The 23,757-nt window shown below is 31.3% G+C and overlaps 1 protein-coding gene across 1 annotated transcript; it reads left to right on the forward strand.

Annotated features, from left to right (window-relative positions):
• The first annotated feature begins 16,112 nt into the window (after positions 1–16,112).
• LOC102588994 (mitochondrial import receptor subunit TOM20-like) lies at positions 16,113–19,054 on the forward strand. The gene is made up of 5 exons (XM_006346001.2): positions 16,113–16,268; positions 16,420–16,498; positions 16,701–16,873; positions 16,957–17,004; positions 18,735–19,054. The coding sequence occupies exons 1-5, from the start codon at positions 16,191–16,193 to the stop codon at positions 18,864–18,866; spliced, it is 510 nt and encodes a 169-aa protein (XP_006346063.1). The 5' UTR covers positions 16,113–16,190; the 3' UTR covers positions 18,867–19,054.
• Positions 19,055–23,757: the final 4,703 nt, after the last annotated feature.

Consider the following 23,757-nt stretch of genomic DNA (forward strand, 5'->3'; position numbering starts at 1 on the left):
CGAGGGCCTAACACTTTCTCGGAATGTACATTGAACTTCGAACCCTTTTACTTTCAATTGATTTTGTCTGTACATTGAACTTCGAACCCTTTTACTTTCAATTGATTTTGTCTGTACATTGAACTTCGAACCCTTTTACTTTCAATTGATTTTGTCTGTACATTGAACTTCGAACCCTTTTACTTTCAATTGATTTTGTCTGTACATTGAACTTCGAACCCTTTTACTTTCAATTGATTTTGTCTGTACATTGAACTTCGAACCCTTTTACTTTCAATTGATTTTGTCTGTACATTGAACTTCGAACCCTTTTACTTTCAATTGATTTTGTCTGTACATTGAACTTCGAACCCTTTTACTTTCAATTGATTTTGTCTGTTTACATTGAACTTCAAACCCTTTTACTTTCAATTGATTTTGTCTGTACATTGAACTTCGAACCCTTTTACTTTCAATTGATTTTGTCTGTTTACTTTCAATTGATTTTGTCTTTTACTTTCAATTGATTTTGTCTGTTTAAATTGATATAACTGTCATTGCATCCATGACATTTCCTATTGTATGTATAATATATTAAGGACGGTTTCTGCATAATTGCATCCAGACTTTTTATAATCAACCCTTTTCCGAAAGGATCGGCAATTTATTGGTACGTCATTCGTCCAATGGTTGTCGTGAATTCCTGTCTTAGTTGTCTGCTTGGGTTCCCGGTATTTTAAAAGTCACTCTTAATCAGCTAGTGTAGAGCTAAATCAAATCCCGAATTTTGAGCATTTCGAACTAAGATGACCCAACACCCAAGGCTTGTTGGGTCCATTAGAAGTGTACATTGTGTCTATTTGACCTATCGGTCAATAAAAAGACAATTATGCTTATGTGTTTAAATTTGAAGAATGTATATATCATTTGACAAAACATTGTCTCTTGGGGTTGGGCGTTTGATATTTTGTTGGAGTCGAAAAAGAATCAAATTACCATTACATCCGAAGATGTTAGCATTCAGAGATGGCAAGAAACTCAAGAACGAAGGACCTTTCATGGAAGCTTAGTTTAGGATTGTACCCTTGCACGAGACTGATTATTTTTTATCTAATTTCCCCTGTTTTGTATCCCTATTTAGTTTATTCTTAAAACTTGTATAAATTTGGGTTTTGGGCAATGGAATGTTTCAAACGACGTTATACATCCTTCAAATCGTTAGGCCCACCCTTGGCATAAAATAGTCACATATTTGTTTAGAATGCATAATATATTTTTATGTGTTGTAACTGCTTTTGTGGATATGTTGCTTTATTTGGAGATGTTCTAGCGTACTCATTCTCGAAAATAATATATTTTCTAGAACCATTTAAGCACAAATATCAAGTCACTATCAAAAGTGAATTCAAATACTCTTCGAGTCTTTAGTTTTCCAACAAAATTCGAACTTCATTGTTCAAATATTACTCTCTCATATCAGAAAAGATTCACCGTCTCAAATCGAAAAATATTCAAGGGTCGAACTACATAGGACCTGAATTCTCCCCCGTGAGATACGTAGACAGTCTTTCAATGTTCGGTCCTCATTTTGAGAAATTTTATCTTTTCAACTCTTGCAATGAGATTCGAATTTCAACTCAATCGAAAATCAGAAGTATGTCAATTAAAGATACAATCGACTTTGTACCGACTCAAGTCGACATTTCTGATTCACTAAGCTCAAAATCAAATAGACAAATTTCTGTCTATTTAGTCATTTCTCTATATTTGTGGGATAGTTTATCTTCAGATAAAACAACTCTTATGTGTTTACAGTAATGTGTGTAATATTTTATATCATTTATCATCGACACAGACTAACACATTTGCCTTTGAGTTATTTTTCTTTGTCAGGTACTTAAACTGATTTATGTTGAGAAAATGGCTTAACATCCATACTTCACAAGGTCCAAAGACCCCAAAGATTCCTTCTCCGATCAATGTTTGTCAAAAGGCAAAGTAAAAGTGGTAGAAAATGTTGATAATACCGATTTGACCGAAATTACTGTGATTGACGCTATCATTGTTGAACAGAACAAGTTGATTGCATAATTGTTCCAACAGATTGTTGCAATGAGGACTGAAATGGATAAGACCCGAGATTTGACAAATATGACTATTATTGCCAACACTCTTACTCCAGCTAATGGAAGACCTCCACTACATTTTCCTACTTCGAATCCAAAGCCTCCGATCATCGACCTAATCAACCCTAACCCACATCATGCTAGCTCCATACACCAAAAGTTACCTATTCCTCAAAATCCAAATACCAATGTTTTCCAAAATTTTCCTCCAGTCCATCAAATCCCTACTCAAATTATCCGAAACCCACCTACCACTCAACCTATACCTCTAAAAATCGCATTTCATCTTCCAATATCGCCTGAATTGTACCCTCTATTTACCACACATTTTGAACTAGAACATTGTAAGAAGAAAGAGAAGAAGTAGAAGGCCTTAAAAGGAAAGGGCGAGCAAAGCATCGTAGAGAAAGTTATGAATGTTATTAAGGACTTTCGATACATCTCAGATGTTGTGGGGTTGAATTGTGAAGATTTGTGCCATGACCCACATTTGGAGCTTCTAGAAGCTTTTAAAGTATCAAAATTTGACACTTTTAGTGGAGTCGAGAATCTTTTGACTCATTTGAGGGCTTATTGTGATGAACTTATTAGAGTAGGGAAAGATGAAGCCTTTCTAATGCGACCCTTTACTCGAAGTCTAGAATGAAAAGCTTTGGAATGGTTTATATGATAAGAATTAAAACAATGGACAAGTTGGAATGCACTCGCAAAGAATTTCACGAAAAGATTTGGACATAACGTAGAAGTTGCCCCTGATCGCTACTATTTGGAGAAGATCAAACAGAAGTCTACAGAAAGCTATCGAGAGTACGCTCTTCGTTGGAGAAAAGAGGCTGTAAGAGTTAACCCTCCCATGTTGGAACGTGAAATCACTTAAATGCTTATTCGAACTCAAGGGTCTGAGTACTATGAAAGAATATTGTGTATGATGTGACAAAAATTTGTTGAGATCGTCAAAGTGGGAGAAGCTTTGGAAGATGGTTTCAAGACTAGAAAGACCACGAACCTTACCGCATTGCGAGCTAATGAAAAAATTACTAAAATTAGTGATATGGATATGTCAAAAGGAAAAGATGAAGAGGTATCTATGGTCACATCTACCCATATGCGGTCAGCTCCACAAAAGAAATATCAAAACTAGAATGTCAATCAGAAGCGATTCCCTCGTCCAAAATTTAGGAAGGCTCCTAAAGTATTTACACCACTAAAGGAATCTCAAACTCAACTTTATGAAAGATTGAAAACAATGGGTATACTCCATCATATAGAAGGAAGATTAGTCAATCATTTGAGAAATTTTTTATAAAGCCGACCACATATGTGCTTATAATTCAGGAGTTGTTGGACACAATACGAAGAATTGTTCAACCTTCAAACATAAAGTTCAAAACATGATCAACAACAATTTGATCAATATTGAGGAAACCACTTTAAGGGATAACATATTGGATGCTTAAGAGTAAGTGCAAGACATTTCTGAACAAAGTCATTTGAAGATATTCATCATCAAAGGATGAAAGTATGCCCAGTATTGGCCAGAATTTTGCATATGAAGTTATTGTTATCTTTCGTTTGAAAGCGCACATCTAAACTCTTTGTTTTCATTTTATCGCACATTCCTTGTAATGAACTACGTTTGACTTAAATTCTTAAGAATGAGATACGTAGGTGGTCTTTGTCGGCTTCAGTCACCCCTTCATATATTTTCAATATTTCTCTTTTGTACTTGAACTACGTTCGACCTGAATTCTCAAGAATGAGATACGTAAGTGGCCTATGTCGGCCTCGGTCGTTTCCTTATCAAAATTTTTTGTCTTTATTTCATCCTCGAGTGGGAACTACGTTTGACATGATTCCTGCCTCAACGAGATACGTAGGCGTTATAACGGCTCGGTCATATCTCCCGTAAAATTTTTATTTTTCTTTACAATAAAAACTGGGATAGAATTTTTTAGAGGGACTCAAAAATTCTCAAAAACAAGATTTCTCCAACAAGTCAAGACTGAAGTTACATTGAGAATTGTAACTGGACATAATTTTTTAGAAGATCTCAAAAATTTCAAGATACATTCATCAATAGTTCGAGATACCCCAAGACTTTTAACTGGGACAGAAATTTTTAATGATTGCATCAAAAAATTCTTTAAGCACCACTAAAAGATTAGTAGTAAATTTCGAACATTTCAAGCTTATTAGAAGTTTAAAGCTAACTTCAAATTATCTATGGCATCGTTAAAGTTCATAGTCAACTGCAGCAATCTCCGACATTTTGGGATTTCTGAGTACAAGAGATTGGAATGATCAACCGAAGATAGCTAAGACAAGTAGCAAGCGATTGAAGAACTCAACACATATCAGTTTGTTTTAAAAACTAACAATTTTTCTATGGATGCAGGAAAGTCATTGAAGTTTTTGCAAAAAAAAAAAATAGTTCAGGATACAAGCAACAACTCCTCGTTCAAATTTCCAGCAAAACATGAGTCACAATGAGTAAAAATGTTCAAATATGAACAAGTGAAAACATCACTTTCAACATGTACAAATATCTACAATGACATCAAATTACATTTTTTCAGCATCAAGAACATTTGAAGAATATTCACAAATTGCGTCGATATCAGATGCAATAATGTGAAACCCCCACAGTGGGACATTGCTACAGTATTATCAGATGAGATAATGTCACTACCCAAATGGACATATGTGCAGTATTATCAAATGAGATAGTACCACCACCGAGAGGGACATCATCATCATTTTATTGATGAAATACTAACATGATCCTGACTGTGGATCATCAGTCAAACATTATCTACCTATCAATGGAGCATCAATATCATCACTCAGAGTGACATCATCATTCTACCAGTGGATCATCAATGAAACATCATCATCCTATCAATGGAGCAACAACATCATCCTGTCAATGGATCAACATCATCCTACCAATGAATCATCAACAAAGCATTATCATCTTATCAATAGAGCAACAATATGATCATGCCAATGGATCAACATCATCCTGCCAATGGATCATCAACAAAGCATCATAATTTTATCAATGGAACATCAACATCATCCTGCCAATGGATCAACATCATCCTTCCAATGGATCATCAACGAAGCATCATCATCCTATTAATGGAGCATAAACATCATTCTGCCAATAGATTAACATAATTATGCCAATAGATCAACATCATTCTACCAATGGATCATCAACGAAATATCATCATCCTATCAATGGAGCATCAACATCATTCTTCCAATGGATCAGCATCATCTTACCAGTGATCATCAATCAAGCATCATCATCCTATCATTGGAGCATCAACATCATCACCTAGAGTGACATCAACATAATCCTACCAATGGATCATCAATGAAGAATCATCATCCTATCAATGGAACATCAACATCATCATCTATCATGTAGCAGCATTATCCTATCAATGGATCATCATCATTCTGTCAATGAAGCTCATCATCCACGTCATCAACTACTACGTTAAAATCGATGAAGGCAGACATCAAAATATTTGTAAAAAAAAATATTTATTGAATACGGTAAAATGTATCACTTTTCTATTTAAATTACAGTTTCTACTAACAATTTTTCTTTGTCTAGAGAATCCGGGAGGATGAATTCTCAAATCAAACCACAGGTGCAGACGACATCAGAACATATGCAGCACAACGTAGAACTCTTCCTTAGTTGTGATAATTATCAAGCCATCTGGCTCGTTACAGAGATCATCGGAGTTTGCCATGCAAAAAATAAGCAATGACATCTCCAAATCCTCAACAAATCATAAGTTGTAATGGCTATACTATGTTCGAAAGCGATATCCATTATCTTTTACCCTTAATACTTCTTTATTTTCTCATCTAATTGAAAAGACGTTTATGCCTATCAATTACGATATACTCATTTGATATATGAATGATCTTTCTTTGTTTTTTGCCTCAAACCGCTAGCTAAAGCGGCACTATGTCTACTAATCATTTACTTTGAGTGTACAAATATATACTAAACATACTTATGTGACATCTTTCACAACAAGAGGAACTGAAAAGCATCGTAAGAAATGCTACCACTTTTTCCAATTACAGTTTCTACTAATGAGTTTATCTTAGTCTTTGTCGAGAGCATCCAAGAAGATGAATTCTCAACCACAGGTGCGGACGATATCAAAAAGGATGCAACATAACATGGAAATTTTTCTTAGCAGCGAACTGGGACATAGTCCAAAGAGAAGTGTCAAACTCTTAGGATGCGAGCAGAGGAACGACTTCCACTACAATCAAACAATACCCCTATCAGAAGGCATGTGAGTTTTTCTTTGAGTTTTCGATTTCAGTTTCGCATTCGGAAATTTTTTATCTCCGCCGGAAGCAACTTTTCAATCTGTGAGACAATGCGTTAAGAGTTTTGGAAATTATGTCCGTGCAAGTCCTTATTTATGGGGTGAAGCATGCCGCATTCATGGCTAAGAGGTTGCATGCCTCCTTTTCATACTCGATTTACTTTGTCACTTTTTCAGAACCAAAGGTGATCTAGCATAATAGATTTCCTTTTCAACTGATTGAGTCGAACTACAAGCAGCCTGATTCCTTGAATTGAATATGATAGTAGTAAAAGAATACTAGGTACAATATTAATAAAGTTGTGAAATAACAAGTACTCCTTCATCTTTTAAGTAGAAATCTCGAGTTTGAAAAATTATCTCTACGGATTGAAAGTATGAAAAAACGCAATACACCCTATGCGAATTAGAAATAGTTGGATTCTAATATGAATAATATCGAGTTAACTTGTGTTACTGTCTTGGTGGGGCAGGGAGACCAATTTACCCGTTTCTACGCGGCATAAAGATACGGAGGAGACAACTAGTAACACCACTGTTCAGCTATCGTCACCGTCAGCTGGTTGTTTGATGTTTTGTCTGCTATCTGTGATTGTCCCTTGCCGGAATCGAAAATATTTATCGGAACAAGTGTTCAATTAGAATACGACTTAGTTTGAAAGTGTCTAAACTTACTTTTGACATATATGAAGTCATGATTTCTAATCAGTTTTTATATATGCATTTTGGAATTATGATAATGCTCCAAAAAAAATATATATATGATTTAAGATTTCAAATTACGATTTAAACTTTTAAAAATATAAAAACTTGAAGTTTATATTTCATTTTAAATTTTCCAACATGTTTGGTGTGAAGAGATTGTCCGTACCTTATCATGTGAAATAATTATATTAAAGAGTAACTAATTACTATTATTATTGACTAAATGCTCTTTGTATAAGAATAGTGAAAATTTGATAGTTTTTGCAACTTAAAAAAGTTTAAATGGAATTTCCACACAAAATTTCAACTTTAAAATAATCTGATTTCATATCAAATGTCCAAATATGTTCTAAATAGTTGTTCCGACAAGTTTTAAGAATTATATAACATGAATAAAGTTTCTTGTTCTATTAAGCATAACGTATTGTTAAATTATATTACATATCTATAAGAGTAGTTGAATTGATTGAGCATGTGATCTTTCAAATTGAACGAAGGAAATCTTAGGTTCAAAACTTCCTATATGTTTTTTCGATCGAATTTATCTTAAAAGGCTTCTTCCTATTTAATTTAGAAACTATTAGTATATTATAAGAAAAATTATGCTATGCACTTTCAAAAAGTTATCTATATGATTTACGAACTATTACATTGACGGAATTTTTTAAACGTTAGTTAGACGTTTAAAATGAATTAAGGTGTATTCTATTTTTGGGTCGACCCATCAAATCTTTTTCTAATAACCGCCGCACCGTAGCGCGTGGCAACGTCCCCATTTGCTACTTTTTTTTTTAATAAAGGAGTACTCTATTATTATTATTATTATTACTAGTATAAGTATCCGCGCATTGCACGGATATTTTAAAATTTAGAAATAACTAATACAAATTATTATTGAGTATATATACAATCAATGCTAACAAAATTTTCCCCCTAATATATGTGCAATGATGATATGTTCTTCAAATACACTAAACATTATTCTAACAACTTCCCTTCTTCTGGTATACTGAAAACTAAAAGTATATATGGTGTTTGTTGAATTAATCTTGTGCTAATTAATTAAAATTTATAGATCAATCTAAAATCTAGTATAGCAAATATTGACTCTACTTTTAGCTAAAATCTAAATATAATTTACAAAGTATGTTGCAATCTCTTTAGCATAATCATCTCTCGTTCAATCCTGCAAAATAAGACAATTTTCATTTAATCAAATAATTACATAAAATAAAGATGTACAAAAATCAAAATAATGAATATAGGTGACCAATTTAAAAAATTATTATAAGTAAATTAATTAATATAACCACATAAAATAAGTTATCAAATTAATATATCACATAAAAATAAATTATATTTAGTGCAAAGAAAAAGTCGAAAGATGAAAAAATAGATCAACTTTTATTCCTTTAATTTACTATAAATCTCTTCTTTTATTTCATGGATTTTTAGATTTTTAGATTTGTTTAGCTTTTTTAAATATATTTTTATTCTTTAGTAGATATGTTTATCTTAACATAGTATAAAAACTTTAATCTAATTTTATATAAATAATTAATATATTATTTTAAATTTAGATAAGGTAATAAATTATAAGTACCATCAACATGCTATTATCACTGAAAAAAATGTTGTTGAGATTAATAAAGTTTCAAGTCATATCTCTTCAAAGAAAAGGAAAATAAAATTGTTTTTTTAAAATGTTTAAAAAATTATGACAGGTTGTTTTTTAATTAAAAATTTCATATTTGTGATATTTAATAATTTATTTTTAAAAAATTCTTATGCAACCATATGCACTATAATTTCCCATAAAAATAGTATTTATTAGTAAAAAAATTAATCTTTAAAGATTCTTTATTTAAAATAAATATTTATAAAAAAAAAATTACAAAATTATCTTTTGCAAAAAAAAAAAAAAAACACATGCATGTAATTGCAGTTAATTATTTTAAAATTTGTGGGATCCGTTTTAAATAAGTTAGTGAGATCAGTTTTAAATTTATGTAAATATTTTTTAACTTTTAAATTTTGAGTTATGTAGAGAGAAGTAGTGAATTCCTAAAATATAAGTAAATTGATTAAGAATTTTCTACATCCAATTTGAAATTCCATAATTGTAATTTATAAATTAAAATTTAACAAAAAAGTAATATAATCCACTTTCTCTATATTTTCACTCCAGTTCACACTTCACTAAAAATTAAATTATTTTTTTAGATAAATTGATTTCAAAATTTAAAAAATAGTATATAACGGAAACGTAAAAAATAAAAATTGAATGTTACCATAGTTAACTCTTGTCTATTCTTTTTATTTTTAGTTTAACAAAAAAAAAAGATTAAATCTTCTTAATTATTTTTATTTTTATTTTTTCTTAAAAAAAAGGGCAAATTACGATGGATGAGAATTCTAACTAATCACATTTCAAAACAAACACATGCATCTAAGTTTTTATTTTTTAATTAAATAGTTGAAAATGTTTGCATCTTAATTCAAATTAAAAATAGCTCTATCAACTCTAAACTAATAAAACTATAAATAATTTGTTTATTTATAAATTTGTTCTCAACTTAGAATCCAACTTTTATTTTTATTTTTAAGTTTAAAATTTAAAATGGGAAAACAATTGCATTTGTTTTTTTTAAAAAAAACTATTATTTTTTAAAATACAAATCTTTCGAAGGTTTGCCATACGAATGTCAATTTTTTGTTGATTATTGGTAGTAATATTTTTGGTTAGAAGTATTTTTATATATAAAATTGAAAAATAATTAACAATAATTTAAAATTTAAGTAGATGTAAAAAACTGAATTTTAGAAATGTCATTTTATCTCATACATATTTGTGGAAATACGGTTTCAAAAGTATAGGAACTCATACATATTTTGTGGAACTAAACAACGTGTGTAACTTGCTTTTGAAATTGAAAATATTGAGTGATTTTTAATTGTAAAAGACTTTATATTTAATTATTTCTTAATTATTTAAAATTTGATTTTATTCTATAATTATTAAAACCATGAATTACTTTTATTTTATCCTCTATTTATGTATATGTTTCAATAAAATTTTAAATTCATGAACATTTCTAAATTAATTTTTATTATATGTAGGAAATTTAATTTAAATTAATATCTAACAGATCCCATATAATAAATTGTTATTTCTATGTTGAATTCACGGTAGAATTTGATTTTAGGGATGAATTTAAAGTTTTAATTTTTAAATTTAACATGTTACTATTTAATTAAATTTAACATTACTTATATATCATTTCAGAGGGATACATCATTTATTGTGAATTTGGCAAGTGAGTAATAATAACACTCAACTTAAAGAATACTTGGGAAATGACGAGAGACCCAAATTATTGAAATAATCAATTTTTAACTTTTTTTTATAATAAATCTTTGTATGCTTAAATTAATCAATAAGTACATATGCATGATAATTTTGATTTCGTGTTTCATTATATATAAATTTTAAGTGTACATTTTTTCCCTCGTATGAGAACTCTTTTTTCTTTCTCTCTTTTTTCTTCTTAATATGTTATAAGTTAATCAAAGTGAAGTGTAGTAAATTTGGAAATATGGATATCACTGTTATATTAAGATTCTACAAATTATCAAGTTATTTGCAATTATAATAAGATAGACACTTTAATATAATAATAATATAATAATAATAATAAAAAGAAAATTAGTAACTCAAACTAATAATTAATTTAACTTTGGTGAATTAAGTGATAATTTACTTTAAGAAGATTCTTCAATCCAATTACTTATGTACACTATAATTATATTTAAAGCGACTTTTTAAAACTATAATTCTAAGAGACGAAAGAGTTCTTCATTCAGGAATTGTGACTTTAATATATGCAATGATAATACTAAAATATTACATAAAAAAGTTCACGTATAATGTTGTCAATTCATTCAAAAAGTTGATCAATATTTCCATGTATTCGTAATATATACACTATTAAAGACTAAGTCGAAATACCTTCACTTCAATCTTATGTTGAATTTGGATCCTTCAAATGAAGATCCCCTTGTTTATGATGAGTATTTTCTTCATTCGATTTTTATTATAGAAACAGTGCAAAGAGATAAATCCATCGAAATAAGAGAATAATTTAATTTGCTACCTAAAAGCCATGAAGCATAATCAAAATTTCTCATGATGATTCTCTTTCAAAAATAAAATCACATAAAAATAAAGAACGTAAGTATTGTGTTTTGTATTTATAGAGAGAAAACAAAGAACAAAAAAGTTAAAACTTTAAAACTGTAAATAGAAGTTATAATCAGTTTTGAATTCAAAAACCTCAACTGTTTAAGATAAAATCAAAATTTTAAAAATGCACTCAAGTTAGTTTTGTTTTTATCTTAGACGTTGTTTTTTTTTCTTTTAAACTGAATTTATTTATTATTTAATACCATTATATGTAATTAATTTAGAGTCCTAAATGACTTATATTATATATATAAAAAAAAAAGTCCAAAATGTCTTTTTTTACCGTGTTTTCCAAAATTTGTGGGAATTTTTTCTAACATAGCAAACTATTGCTATTTCGCTTCTCTCCCTGGTGAATCTCGCTCGTCACTCTTGGTAGTCTCTCCCTCGCCTCTCTCGCTTTTATACAAACGCAGATGTATAAAATGTGTTTTGTGTTTGTATAAAGCGAGAGAAAATTATATATATACATATATTTTCATTCCCCTCTCTCCCCTTTCCCAGATCTCGCTCGCCAGTCTCTCCCTCGCCTCTATCGCTTTATACAAACAGAAATGTATAAATTGCGTTTCTGTTTGTATAAAGCGAGAGAAAATTGTATATACACATGCAAATACATATATTTTCGTCCTATACACTTATAATTATACAATACAAATGTTCCCCTGCCCAGTTCTCTATTTCCTTTCTCTCTTTCTCGTTTTATACAAACACATATTATACAATTGATTTTTTGTATATGTATACCGAAACAAATTATACAATTGCTTCTTTTGTATATATGTATAGCGAAATAGCCAGCTTCTTTTGTATATATGTATAGCGAAATATTCATAGCAAACTGAGCGCAATTATGCAAATTATAAGTATAACATACAAATATGATTTTTGTGTTTGCTATAAGTGAAAGTTGCTCATATAAAAAGGTGTCCAAAACTTCTTTTTTTACCGTGTTTTCAAAATATGTAGGATTTTTTTTTACCATATTCAAGTTTTAAATTTATTTTTTTAAAAAATAAAAACAGTTTTTTAGTTACATGGGACTAATTTTTAAAATTGTTTTGAAATGATTTATATTTAATTATCCTAATTTTATTTTAATTATTTAAAAATATAATTTTTGTGGTGCTGACACGTATGCATTTTTTCCTCTTCTACTATATATAGATAGAATTTCCAAAATTTGTGGGAATTTTTTTACCATATTCAGTTCACGTTGTTTTTTTTTCCCTTTTAAACTGAATTTATTTATTATTTAATAACAGTATATGTAATTAATTTAGAGTCCTAAACGGCTTATTATAAAAATGTGTCCAAAACTTATTTTTTTACCGTGTTTTCCAAAATTTGTAGTAATTTTTTTTACCATATTCAAGTTTTAAATATTTTTTTTAGAAAAATAAAAATAAAAACAATTTTTCAGTTACGTGGGACTAATTATTAAAAATGTTTTTAAATGATTTATATTTAAGTATCCTAATTTTATTTTAATTATTTAAAAATATGATTTTTGTGATGCTGACACGTATGCGTTTTTTTCTCTTTTATTATATATAGATAGATTCTTTTCCTTAATTTAGAAAAGTAAAATATTGCTAACAATATTATTCCTCTTCACTATTTTGCAACTCTCCCACTAGAGGAATATTTTTGTCATCCCAAACGAACATAACTTTGTGTAAAAGATTAATTTATGGAAATTTTTTATTAAATGAAAAATCCATTCTTGCAAGATCATTCATCATAGTTATGGCTCTAAGTTTAGTTTGGTTATTATTCACAAATGATTTTGGTGTTGTAAGGATATTGGAACATTTTTATAAGGAGTTGTAATATTAATCATTATAAAATGATTAACACGAGAATTTAATAATAATTCGATAAATTACAATTCATAAGATGATTTATTTATCGGAAAAGGGCCATATTTGTCCTCGTACTCTTAGAAAAGGGTTATATTTGTCACTCGTCATACTTTTTTGATATATTTGCCTCTCCCATCCAACTTTAGGTACATATTTATCCTTGAACAGTTAAGTCTCATATCCTTGCTTTTATTTAGTGTCATATGTGAGACGCCTACATGGATATATATATTTTTTATTAATTTAAAATTTTCTTCTAACTTAATTATTATATCCAACCCAACATTATACCCACCCATTTAACCCATAAAATCCAACTCCTAATACTTTATTTCATTATCACTTTTCCTAGGAGAAAATCACGTTCTTTAACCGAGAACACTCGAGAGTTCCTTTATTTACAGAAACTGGAACTCTACTCCTCTGTAGGAAACTGGGTCTGCTTTGGTAACCAAAGAAATGGAGAAAGAACTTTCAATTGTTCTCTCTCACAGGTTGTTCCTTTATTTTAAAATTCTGGGATTCTTGTTTTCAATTGATGAAGAGTTGATTGATTGAAAATTCCCTACTTTTAGGTTTATACAGAAATTAAGTTGTGGATTAAGGAATATGATCGACGACAGCTTTCTAAGAATTTTCCTGTGTGTATCTCTTGGTTGTGAAAATATGATTTTGTTGAGGAATATCTTAGGGTACATTTGTTGTTTGTTTGAGAGAGTAAAAAATGTTTCAGTTTTGCTTGATTTATCACTCTGTTTTCCTCTTTTTCGAGTTCATGATAATGGTGATGGGAAGGACAGGTTGGGTAGAAGGACATATTCCATATGTATATCCAAGTCGCAACAGGAATTACTAAATAAGCATTAGGAATTGACTTTATGGGTTAAATTGAATGTGTGTAATAATTAAATTAGGAGAAATCTTTTAATAGAAAAGTAAATATAACCGTGTAGGCATTCCACGTGGGTCTTGTAACGCATTTTCTATCTTCTTTCTTCCGTTTTATTTTTGGTGTTCACATGTCTATGAATTCCCACAGAAAAATTGACACTACATACATAACCTCTTTATTTGAACCACACTTGATTTTATTTTTATTTTTTTCATTTTGATTTGTCTATTCTGATTTTCATATGTTAAAATATCATATATTATAATCTTAACTTGTCACAAAAAGTTGAAGGATTGATAGATTGAATTAAAAGAAAAAGTAAAATAAATAAATTGGGATGGAAAAAGTATTTATTGTATGAGCACTTTCATGGTAAAAAGATTATCTACAAAATCACATCAAATGAGGTGTCTAGAATGAACAAAGTCTAGTTAAGGTGTCTAAGTGAAAATTTGTGCCAACTTTAGGTGGTTATCGATGGGTTAGGCCTAAACTATCTAAAATGTCATGAAGTTAAATCCAAATCTATATATAAATATAAAGCTAAATATAGAAAAGGTGATGTGGCATCTTTCTATGGACAACATTTGTATTTATCTTTTTTCAATTTTTTTTTGATATTTTTTCTGAATTTTTATTGCATATTTTGGTTAATTTATGTTATTAATTAAAGGATAACTCCTAAACCTCATAAAGTTCAGTTAAGCATGTCAACCAAATGCAGTAAAAGTCCAATTAAAACTTACAGCCCACGTTGCAGTATCCCTTCATTTCTGATTTTAAGTTGTTTACGGTAATAATTCAATTAGGCATAATTAATTACTACACTTAATACTCATTTATTTATAATTACTCAAATCCGTTAGTTTTTTTTTTAATGTTATGTTACTAATTCTTTGAGTACTATAAATACTAAAGAAAGTCATATGGCATAACATTCTTCCCTTTTCATTCCATGGTTTTCTTCTAAATTTTCATTATTATCTATTATTGATTTGCTCTTTTTTTCAAACAATAAATGTTCGTTCTTTTTATTTTTTTCCCACAATTATTAGTTTTATAAAGTGTGTTGGTGCAAAAAATTATATGTTAGGAAATAAAGTAGACTAGCATGTGGCATTTTTTTTTTTAGCAATTTATCAAATTTTGTTATTTTTATTATTTATTGCAGGCTTGTACATAATTATAATTTGAACTTAAACGTAATAGATTTATTTTTTGTGGGGTAAATAACCAGCTTATCCTTTCTAGAAACAATAATACTAATTTTATATTGAATTTTGGAAATTCTTACAAGTGTGAAGAATGCGTTATCATCAGCGATATACCAATTTTTATTACTTTTTATTTATTTATTGTAAAGTTATACATAGTTAAAATGTCAGTTGAAATACAACAATTTTATATTTTCCAAGATAAATGCCTTATTATAATTTTAGAAATAATTATATTATTTCATATTGAATTTTGGTTATTCTTTCATTATAGTTATTAAATAAAAGCATTAGTGTGATTTTGTAGATTCTCCCAAAACAAATCACATCTTTAGAAACTTCCACAATTATTAGTTTTATATTAGTGTGTTGGTGCAAAATTTTATATGTTAGGAAATAAAGTAGACTAGCATATGGCTTTTTTTTTTTAGCAATTTATCAAATTTTGTTATTATTTAGGTGGCTACAGATGGGTTAGGCCTAAACTATCTAATGTGTCATGAAGTTAAATCCAAATAATGGATAAAAGTCGATATAATTTCATCAGGAGTGTAGTAGTTGCCTAAAGAGAGATATTTCAGCTCTTATTGATTAGTAGTCCTGAAATGGGCTATATATGGCATTTTCGCTTAAATTTCTTCGTAGCCCAATAGAATAGATTACGATTTACTAAAAGCCCAGAATTCAAAAAAAAGCCCACAATATTTTCTCAAACTAATGACGTGTCGACCACTATTTAACTAGAACCCTAAAATCGAATTTAACTAGAACCCTAAAATCGAATCGAAGCACCTCAGCAATGGAGATGCTCCTCTCCCTCGAACGCGCTCGGAAGAGTGCTGAAACCTCTTATCCTCAGAATCCGCGTGATGGTGATGTCAGTATCTCCTCTTTCTCTTCATTTATCGTTTCTGTTTTATCGTTCTAATTGGATTTCAGCTATTTGATGTTTTTTGCGTTTAATTTGAACTTCGATGCTTTGTTGAATAAACGAGTTTGTTGTTTTTGTTATGTGATGTTGAATGCAGAACTTGGCGAGGTGGGGACGTGCATTGCTGAATCTAGCACGGTTCGAGCATGGAGTCGAATCGAAACAAATGATTTCTGGTATTGAGTTGCTTGAATTTTGGGACTTGATTAAATAGTTTGTTATAAATTAGATTTTTTAGGATCGAACCTATAGTGTGTTTCTTCAGCCAAAAAAATGTTCTTTCTTTTGTTTGCTGTTCTTGTTCTTTGAGTTTTTGAAATTCTAAGAGGCTGATGAAGTGTGTATTTGTTGTCGTTTATTTGGGAATTAACTTGGCAGATGCAATCTCAAGGTTGGAGAAGGCATTGACTTTGAAACCTAAAAAGAAGCATGATGTGCTTTGGTGTTTGGGAAATGCCTATACTTCATATGGTTTATTAACTACTGATATGGATGCAGCTGCTCTTTACTTTGAAAAAGCAACTATGTTCTTTAAGCAGGCATCTGATGCGGTATATCTTTCTCAACAGACATTCCAAATGTATGTGTGCTTTACTGTTGCAAGTAGCTTAGATTTTTGTTACTCTGAATGCAGGATCCCTCAAATGACCTTTACCGCAAATCTTTGGATGCTGCTGCTAAGGTGAAACTTTTGTTGTTCTTTTAGCGAAGTCTCGATATGTTTAATGCTTTGCATCTTTATGTTGTATTTAGGTATTCCAAATGAATGATATCAAACTGCTACACGTGGTTGTGTGCCATTGCCTTTTCCTCGCTTATTCCCAATTTTCGCACTCAATTCTTTTTTTTCAAGTTTCATTCCTACGTGGTCCTTTGTAATTGGTGTATATTGATATTGTAGTAATTTTTTGTGTATCTTTTCTTGCCCCTTACTTGCTCCTATCCATATTATAGTATTTTTAGCTTTTACATTTAGTCCAAAATAGATAGTTTTAACATAATCAAGAAGTTATTAATAGTTCTTTTCCAAATTTACACTTAAATAAGTGAATTTTTATCTAACCAAGAATCATATTAAAGTAAAATTATTTAATCAAGGTGCAATCACTTCTTATCTCTATGAGTAAGTGACTTCTTAAAGGGGTGTGTCCAGGCTTAAAATACCATAAATATGGAGCGGAGGGAGTATTAGATAACCTACAACAACATAATATTCAGTGGAAAGGGTAGATTGCACGTAGGCATTACCCTATCTTTGGAAGTACAAAGATGGTTTTTGTTAAGACCCTTGACTCATGGAAAAGCAATTTAAAGTAGATTGAAAAAAATGACGAAGTGGACAAGCCATGGAAAAATACTATATAGAGCATGACAAACCACTCTGAAAAGGTGTAGTAACTACAACAAAATACTATGATAATTGAAGTACAAGAAACATGTAGTAGCAGAAATAGAAAGACAAGAAACTACAAGAGTAATACTATAATTAACTAGTATGTAAGGAAAAACAAGATGACACCCAACTATTTATTAACTTTCTACCCTAATTCGCGTCCTTCATAACCTCCTAGCTAAGGCTGTTTTCTCGGTAATTGTAACCTCGTCATGCTCTTTCTAATCACCTCTTCCTTATACTTCTTCTTCTTTGCACTATTTGTTCCTCTCTTGAATCCATCCATAGTCAACCTCTCACAAGGGTCTGGATATGATAAGAAAATGGTTCTTGGGTCTATCTCAAACCCAAAAACTAGCTTGAGTGGTGGGGGTTGCTCAATCCTCCCACATTCAATGTGAGACTCAACAAAACCTCCCACACGCCTGGGATTGGTCTTTTAGAAATATCCTGACTAGGTGGTGCAGCTTGTGGAAATTTTCGATTGTTTAGTTTGTTTTATTTTGTCAAATTTGTGATATCTTTACTCATGAAATGTCTCATTTTATGGTTGGGAGTCTCGATTTATGTTCTTCTACAGTATAATTAGGCTCAAGAATTGCACAGGCATGGCCCCATGCAACAAACTATGGCAGCAGAACCTTCAACATCGACAAGCACAAACGAATCTCTTTAGTCTTTAGTTCTCACCCCTTATCTCTTGATAGGAGCTATATCTTATCTTCTGTGTTCAGTATAATCCTTACTAATTGACGTGTCTTGATTTTTTTTTTCCATTTAAATTGTTGTTTAGAATAATAAGTCGTGATGCCTTCATCACAGAGTCTAATTTTTGTTCTTTGATTTTGTACGCCTTTAAATGTTACGTTTACTTTATCCTCCCTGGAAATTTGAAAGTTAAAGTCCTCTCAAGACTGGTACTGAAGCTCTGTGAAAAATCTGGTGGTTTTGTCAGATTCATTTTCGATCTATCAAAATATTATTGCTGATTCACCTATATGTCTTTTTTTGCATTGCAGATTTCAAAAAAGGAGAGCATTAATATCAATTATGACATTTTCTATTGGGTCATACTAGCCGCTGGCATTGTTGCATGGGTGGGATTTGCAAAATCCGATATGTCTCCACCACCACCACCGCCTCCACAATGAATACAAGTGAAGTGTGATTCGGGGAATGGATTACTGCATATATATATCTGAGTTAAAATAGCACCACCTAAGCCAGCAAATCCCAACCACAGGACTTTTTGGGAAATTTTGCACACAAGAGACTATAGTTGCTGTGTTGAATGCACTAATATAAGAATGCACATCTTAAGAAAAATTGTTAAACTTAAGTCAGCTGTTAGGGCAAAAATAAAATAAAATGTGTGACAATTTTGAACTCTAGTAGACACTAATACGTTATGCCCCGGCAGCCCATATTTTGATAACCCGTCCATATTTAATGGGTTGGGTGAGTGACTTTTTACATGGATAATATATGGGTTGATACCCATATTTAACCCATAAAAATATGGATTAACCAAATGAGTTAAGCTTCTAATTTTTATTCACTCAAAATTCATGATATTACCAAATTTATTACAACTTCTCTTCCTTTTTATGTTCTTCTATAAAACTAATTATTTTTCTCTATAATTGAAAATGTGAAGTCTTTGGCCCTCCAAATATATCTATTTTAAATGTACATTTCTTTTGTTAATTATAATTATATTTTTTTATTTGTTTAATTTATATTGGATAATAAATCATAGTGTAAAATAAGCAAATCATGTACTAGTATTGACATTGCTTAAAGTGCTTTAAACATGTTTTAGGGTGTGTCTGGTACGAAGGAAACCATTTTCACCCCTACCCTCGACAACCCCCCCACCCTTACCAGCCACCACCCCCAAAAAAAAATTTTATTTTATTTTTAAAAAATATTTTGAACTTTAAAATTTCATTTTTTCACCTCTACCCTTGACCACCTACCCCCCAAAAAAATAATTTTAAGTTTGTTTTTAAAAAATGTTTTCAACTTTAAAATTTAATTTTTTCATCCCTGCCATTGACCCACCCCCCTACCAGCCATTTTCTACTCACCAATCAAACATGAGAAAATAAGTCAAAAATCTACTTGTTTTTGAGGAAAACATGAATTTATTTTATATTGAAAACTTATAGGATTTTTCTTATTTACTTTTATGATACAATAAAACTAAATGAAGCATTTTCAACATATTTCATCTAAAAAAAACTAAAATATTTTCTCCATGTTGAATTCTTAAGTAGAGTACTATTTACTAATGAAAATATGGGTAAAATATGGGTAAACTAGTATTTTACCCAATTCATTTGTTACCCAATCCATTGTTACCCATATCAAATATGGACGGGCTGAATTATTACCCATTTTATGTTGACCCATTTTCATATTTGGTGCACCCAAAGTCTTCAAATTCTAGGTTTGCCTCTGCATAAAACCTAATTATTTTCGATCCTAGCTAACATGACCAACCATCTGAGAGAAGCAGAATGAGTATGGATTATATCGATATCCAAGTACAAACTTTGGTACTATGCCTAAACTCTAAGCAAGCAGAGTTATTGGTGACACTTGAGCTCATTTCAAACTAGTAATATTATACCAACTAAAAATAAAACATTAGAAGTTTTCTATGTGTATTTTTTCTTAAAATGAGGAGATACGGATGCAATCTAAATAGCACTTACATGCAAGGTATCAACTTGGACACGATCACTTTTGTTTCCATTCGTTGAGAGAAAAATACACTTGTTACCTTTATTAATCTCACATTAATTAGAAGGCACAAATGCTTGTCTAACATTTACTATTACGATTTATGGGTTATACAGTTATACTTATATAGATAGTATTCGAACTTTGCTTTTACACTGAATACGAATGCGTGGATCCAAAATTTGAATTTATTAGTTTTTATAATAACCTCATATTTATTTGGGTTTACAATTAAATATTAGTGAATTTTTTAATACACAAGTATTAGCAAAAAGTTATTAGTTTTGTTCACCCGTAGCGAAAACTTTGGATCTGCCCTGGACAGAAACATGTTATTCGACTTCGAGGCCATTTGAGCTCAACAGATGTTGAGATGGCAAGAGTTATTAGTTTTTTTTTTCTAACCAAAAAAAAAAAAAAAAAGATGGCAAGAGTTCCACACCAAACCTTTTTGAAAATTAGTTTTTGTGTTTGACAAAGAAAAAAAATGATATCGTGACAATCCTATTATTTTAATGCATATCATACAAGATAAAACGAAATTGACTTCCATTATGAAAAAAAATAAAAAAAACTTTTCAACGTCCAACGAGAGCAAAAAGATAAAAATGAAATCAGTGGACAACAAGAGCCTCGTTTCAACTTACCACCCTTATCCTAGTAAGAGTAATCTCATTCGAGGATTAATGATTCCAAGGGGGAGATATTGTAACATCCACAACTAGAAACTAGAAGGAAGTTTAGAAATTGGAAATAGTTATTTTTGGAAAGAATTTAAAAATCTGAAAATTTGGCAAGTGTGTTAAAGTGAGTTTTTGGTCAAATTCAAACGGCCATAACTCCTAGCTCAAGATGAGTTAGGTGTAATTCCAGATATGGTTGGAAAGCTCTTGGAATGATCTTTCCAACGCCGCCAAGTTTGCGCAATTCCGAATTCGTATGAGTGAGTTATGCCCTTTGAAAGTTGGGCTGTTCGTATAAGGAAATGCCCGGTAGTTTGGTTTTTTCCTTACCCAATTAATTAAATCCATTTTTAGTAAAATAATTGAAGTCAAAACTGAGTTAGTTCAGTTTGCGCTTTTGAAAAATAGAGTTAGGGCTTTTGGAGAAAGAACGCAAGAGAAAGGAGAACATGAAAAACAAGATTCGCCAAGAACGATCGATTTTGGTTGTGGATTCGCCAAGGATTGATCCTACAAGGTATGTGAGTCTTTCATAGCGTTGGGTTCATTCACCCACGCACCAAACATGTTTCGTTCAACAGAATTCGTCCTTAGAGAGTTTGAAAGTTGATGTTCTTGAGTTTGAATGTTGTTCTTGAATTTGGTTGAATTGAGAAGTTTCTGAGATTGTTACGTCGTATTATAAAGTCGTTTCGAGTTAAGTTCTTAGGTACATTTTTTGGGTATCTGTATCTAAAAGCAATTTAAGAAAAAGAACCGAGTTTGGGCGAATTGAGGGTGGAAAACGAAGAAGAAATTTCGTCGGACGAAATTAGAGGGTGGTCGCGTGTCACACGCCTAGTCCCCAGTTTTGAAAATTTCAGCTCCGCGTCGCGGAACTGACACGAGGTGTTCTGCCTCAAAAGATGTTTTCAAAACCAAAATTTAAATGCTTCTCCACGTCACTGACCCACCTTCAAATTTTGACTTTCAGTCATTTTCTCATGTTTAGCTATCTAAAATCATTCATAAACATCATGAGATCTTTCCAATCACAAATCACGATCCTTAATTCCATAATTTTTAATTCAAGGATCAGTTAAGCGTTGAGTCGAGAGTAGTTAAGATCCTTGAAGTAGCCAGCTCAATCCCTGCTATTTCAAGTAGACAGCTCAAAAATTAGCAGTCTGCCTTGTAACAAATTGATCATAAATTCATCCACACTTCATGTACTGCTGAGTTCACGAAATATCTTAGCCCAGGAGTTGATACCAAAGAAGAGAACAGAGGTACATAGAGCTATCAATTATTCCAGTTGTCTCATCATTGTCAATGTAGTCTTCTTCTCTCCTAAATGAGGAAAAAAAATAGAGGAATCGTTGAGTGAGTATTAGCCTGTTAGGAGACTATACTGAATAACGATGTCAGACAGAAAACAAGACTTGAAAGGAGATATACGGGAAGAGAATAGTAATCTGGAGTTGGTTTCAATTCACACAGCCATTGTTTCATGGAACTCAACTAAGAAGGATAGCGAAAAAAGGTCCAAAGTTCTACCTCGAAAAGTAGCACTCCGTTAACAGTTCAACTGTCCGTCTCCAACTGTTACGGAAGACCCTGGTATGCTGCACCTCAACAGATTGATAAACGCTACATGAATAATTGCAGAGAACTTTGCTTCCTAGCAAGGTCCAAAAGTATCAGCAGGGTCCAATCCAATCATGGATAACAGTGTGGCATCAACTTCATACTGGGATATTACCATCAGTCATGCTCTGCTAAGAATATCTAATCACGATTCAGAAATTTTGATTTGGTAGTTCTCATTGATCAAGGTTGTCCGAAATGTAACTGGCATTAACTCCTATATCCCAAGAAAAAATTGTGCCTGGTTATCGTCTTCTGCTTACCTGATTGAAACCACACACACAAAAAAAAAACAAAAAACAAGAGCAATCACGCAAATAGAAGTACCAGGGGACCAGGGGTGACTTACAACTTTCTAACAATAACAGAAATGACCAGATTTGCATCTGTCTTCTAGGTGACATCATAGGTAATGTAGTGCTGCAACAGTAGTTAAAGGAGGGAGCAAGATAAATTCACCATCACCAGAAGAACACAGAGATTTAACATTCAAGATATGCATCCTTTTGCTTGTCCACAACACAGAATCACACAAGTCGTAATGAACAGAACCATGAGAAAATACATTCTAGGTTCCGATTGGACATGGCAGATCATGAAGCAACGCACAACGAGATGGACAGAAACGACTGACACAAGAAAATAGCGACAACCATTAACAGTTCAAAAAATCACTGTGGAGACCGCAGCCAAGATGCAGGGTTGATATCTTCTGGATGGTTCCGGCAGAGGTCCGCTTCCATGAAAGAGATCCTTTCATTTTCAGCTGCTTCACTGCAAAGACAAACTTCCCCTGATCTGGCAAAACTTAGAAGGAAGGTCTCAGATGTACCTTCGGCATGCATGAGATGTACATCCTCAAGACATGGGTGAAGGGTGGGCTCCTTGTGGGTATTCTACTCCACACAGATGATGTCATCCTCAGCTGCTTGCCAACAAAGATCATGGTCTGGGAGATTCCCACCTTGTGCTGAATCTCGTTGTT

The sequence above is a fragment of the Solanum tuberosum genome, unplaced genomic scaffold, assembly GCF_000226075.1.
Source record: "Solanum tuberosum cultivar DM 1-3 516 R44 unplaced genomic scaffold, SolTub_3.0 scf00076, whole genome shotgun sequence".
Classification (NCBI taxonomy): Eukaryota; Viridiplantae; Streptophyta; class Magnoliopsida; order Solanales; family Solanaceae; genus Solanum; species Solanum tuberosum.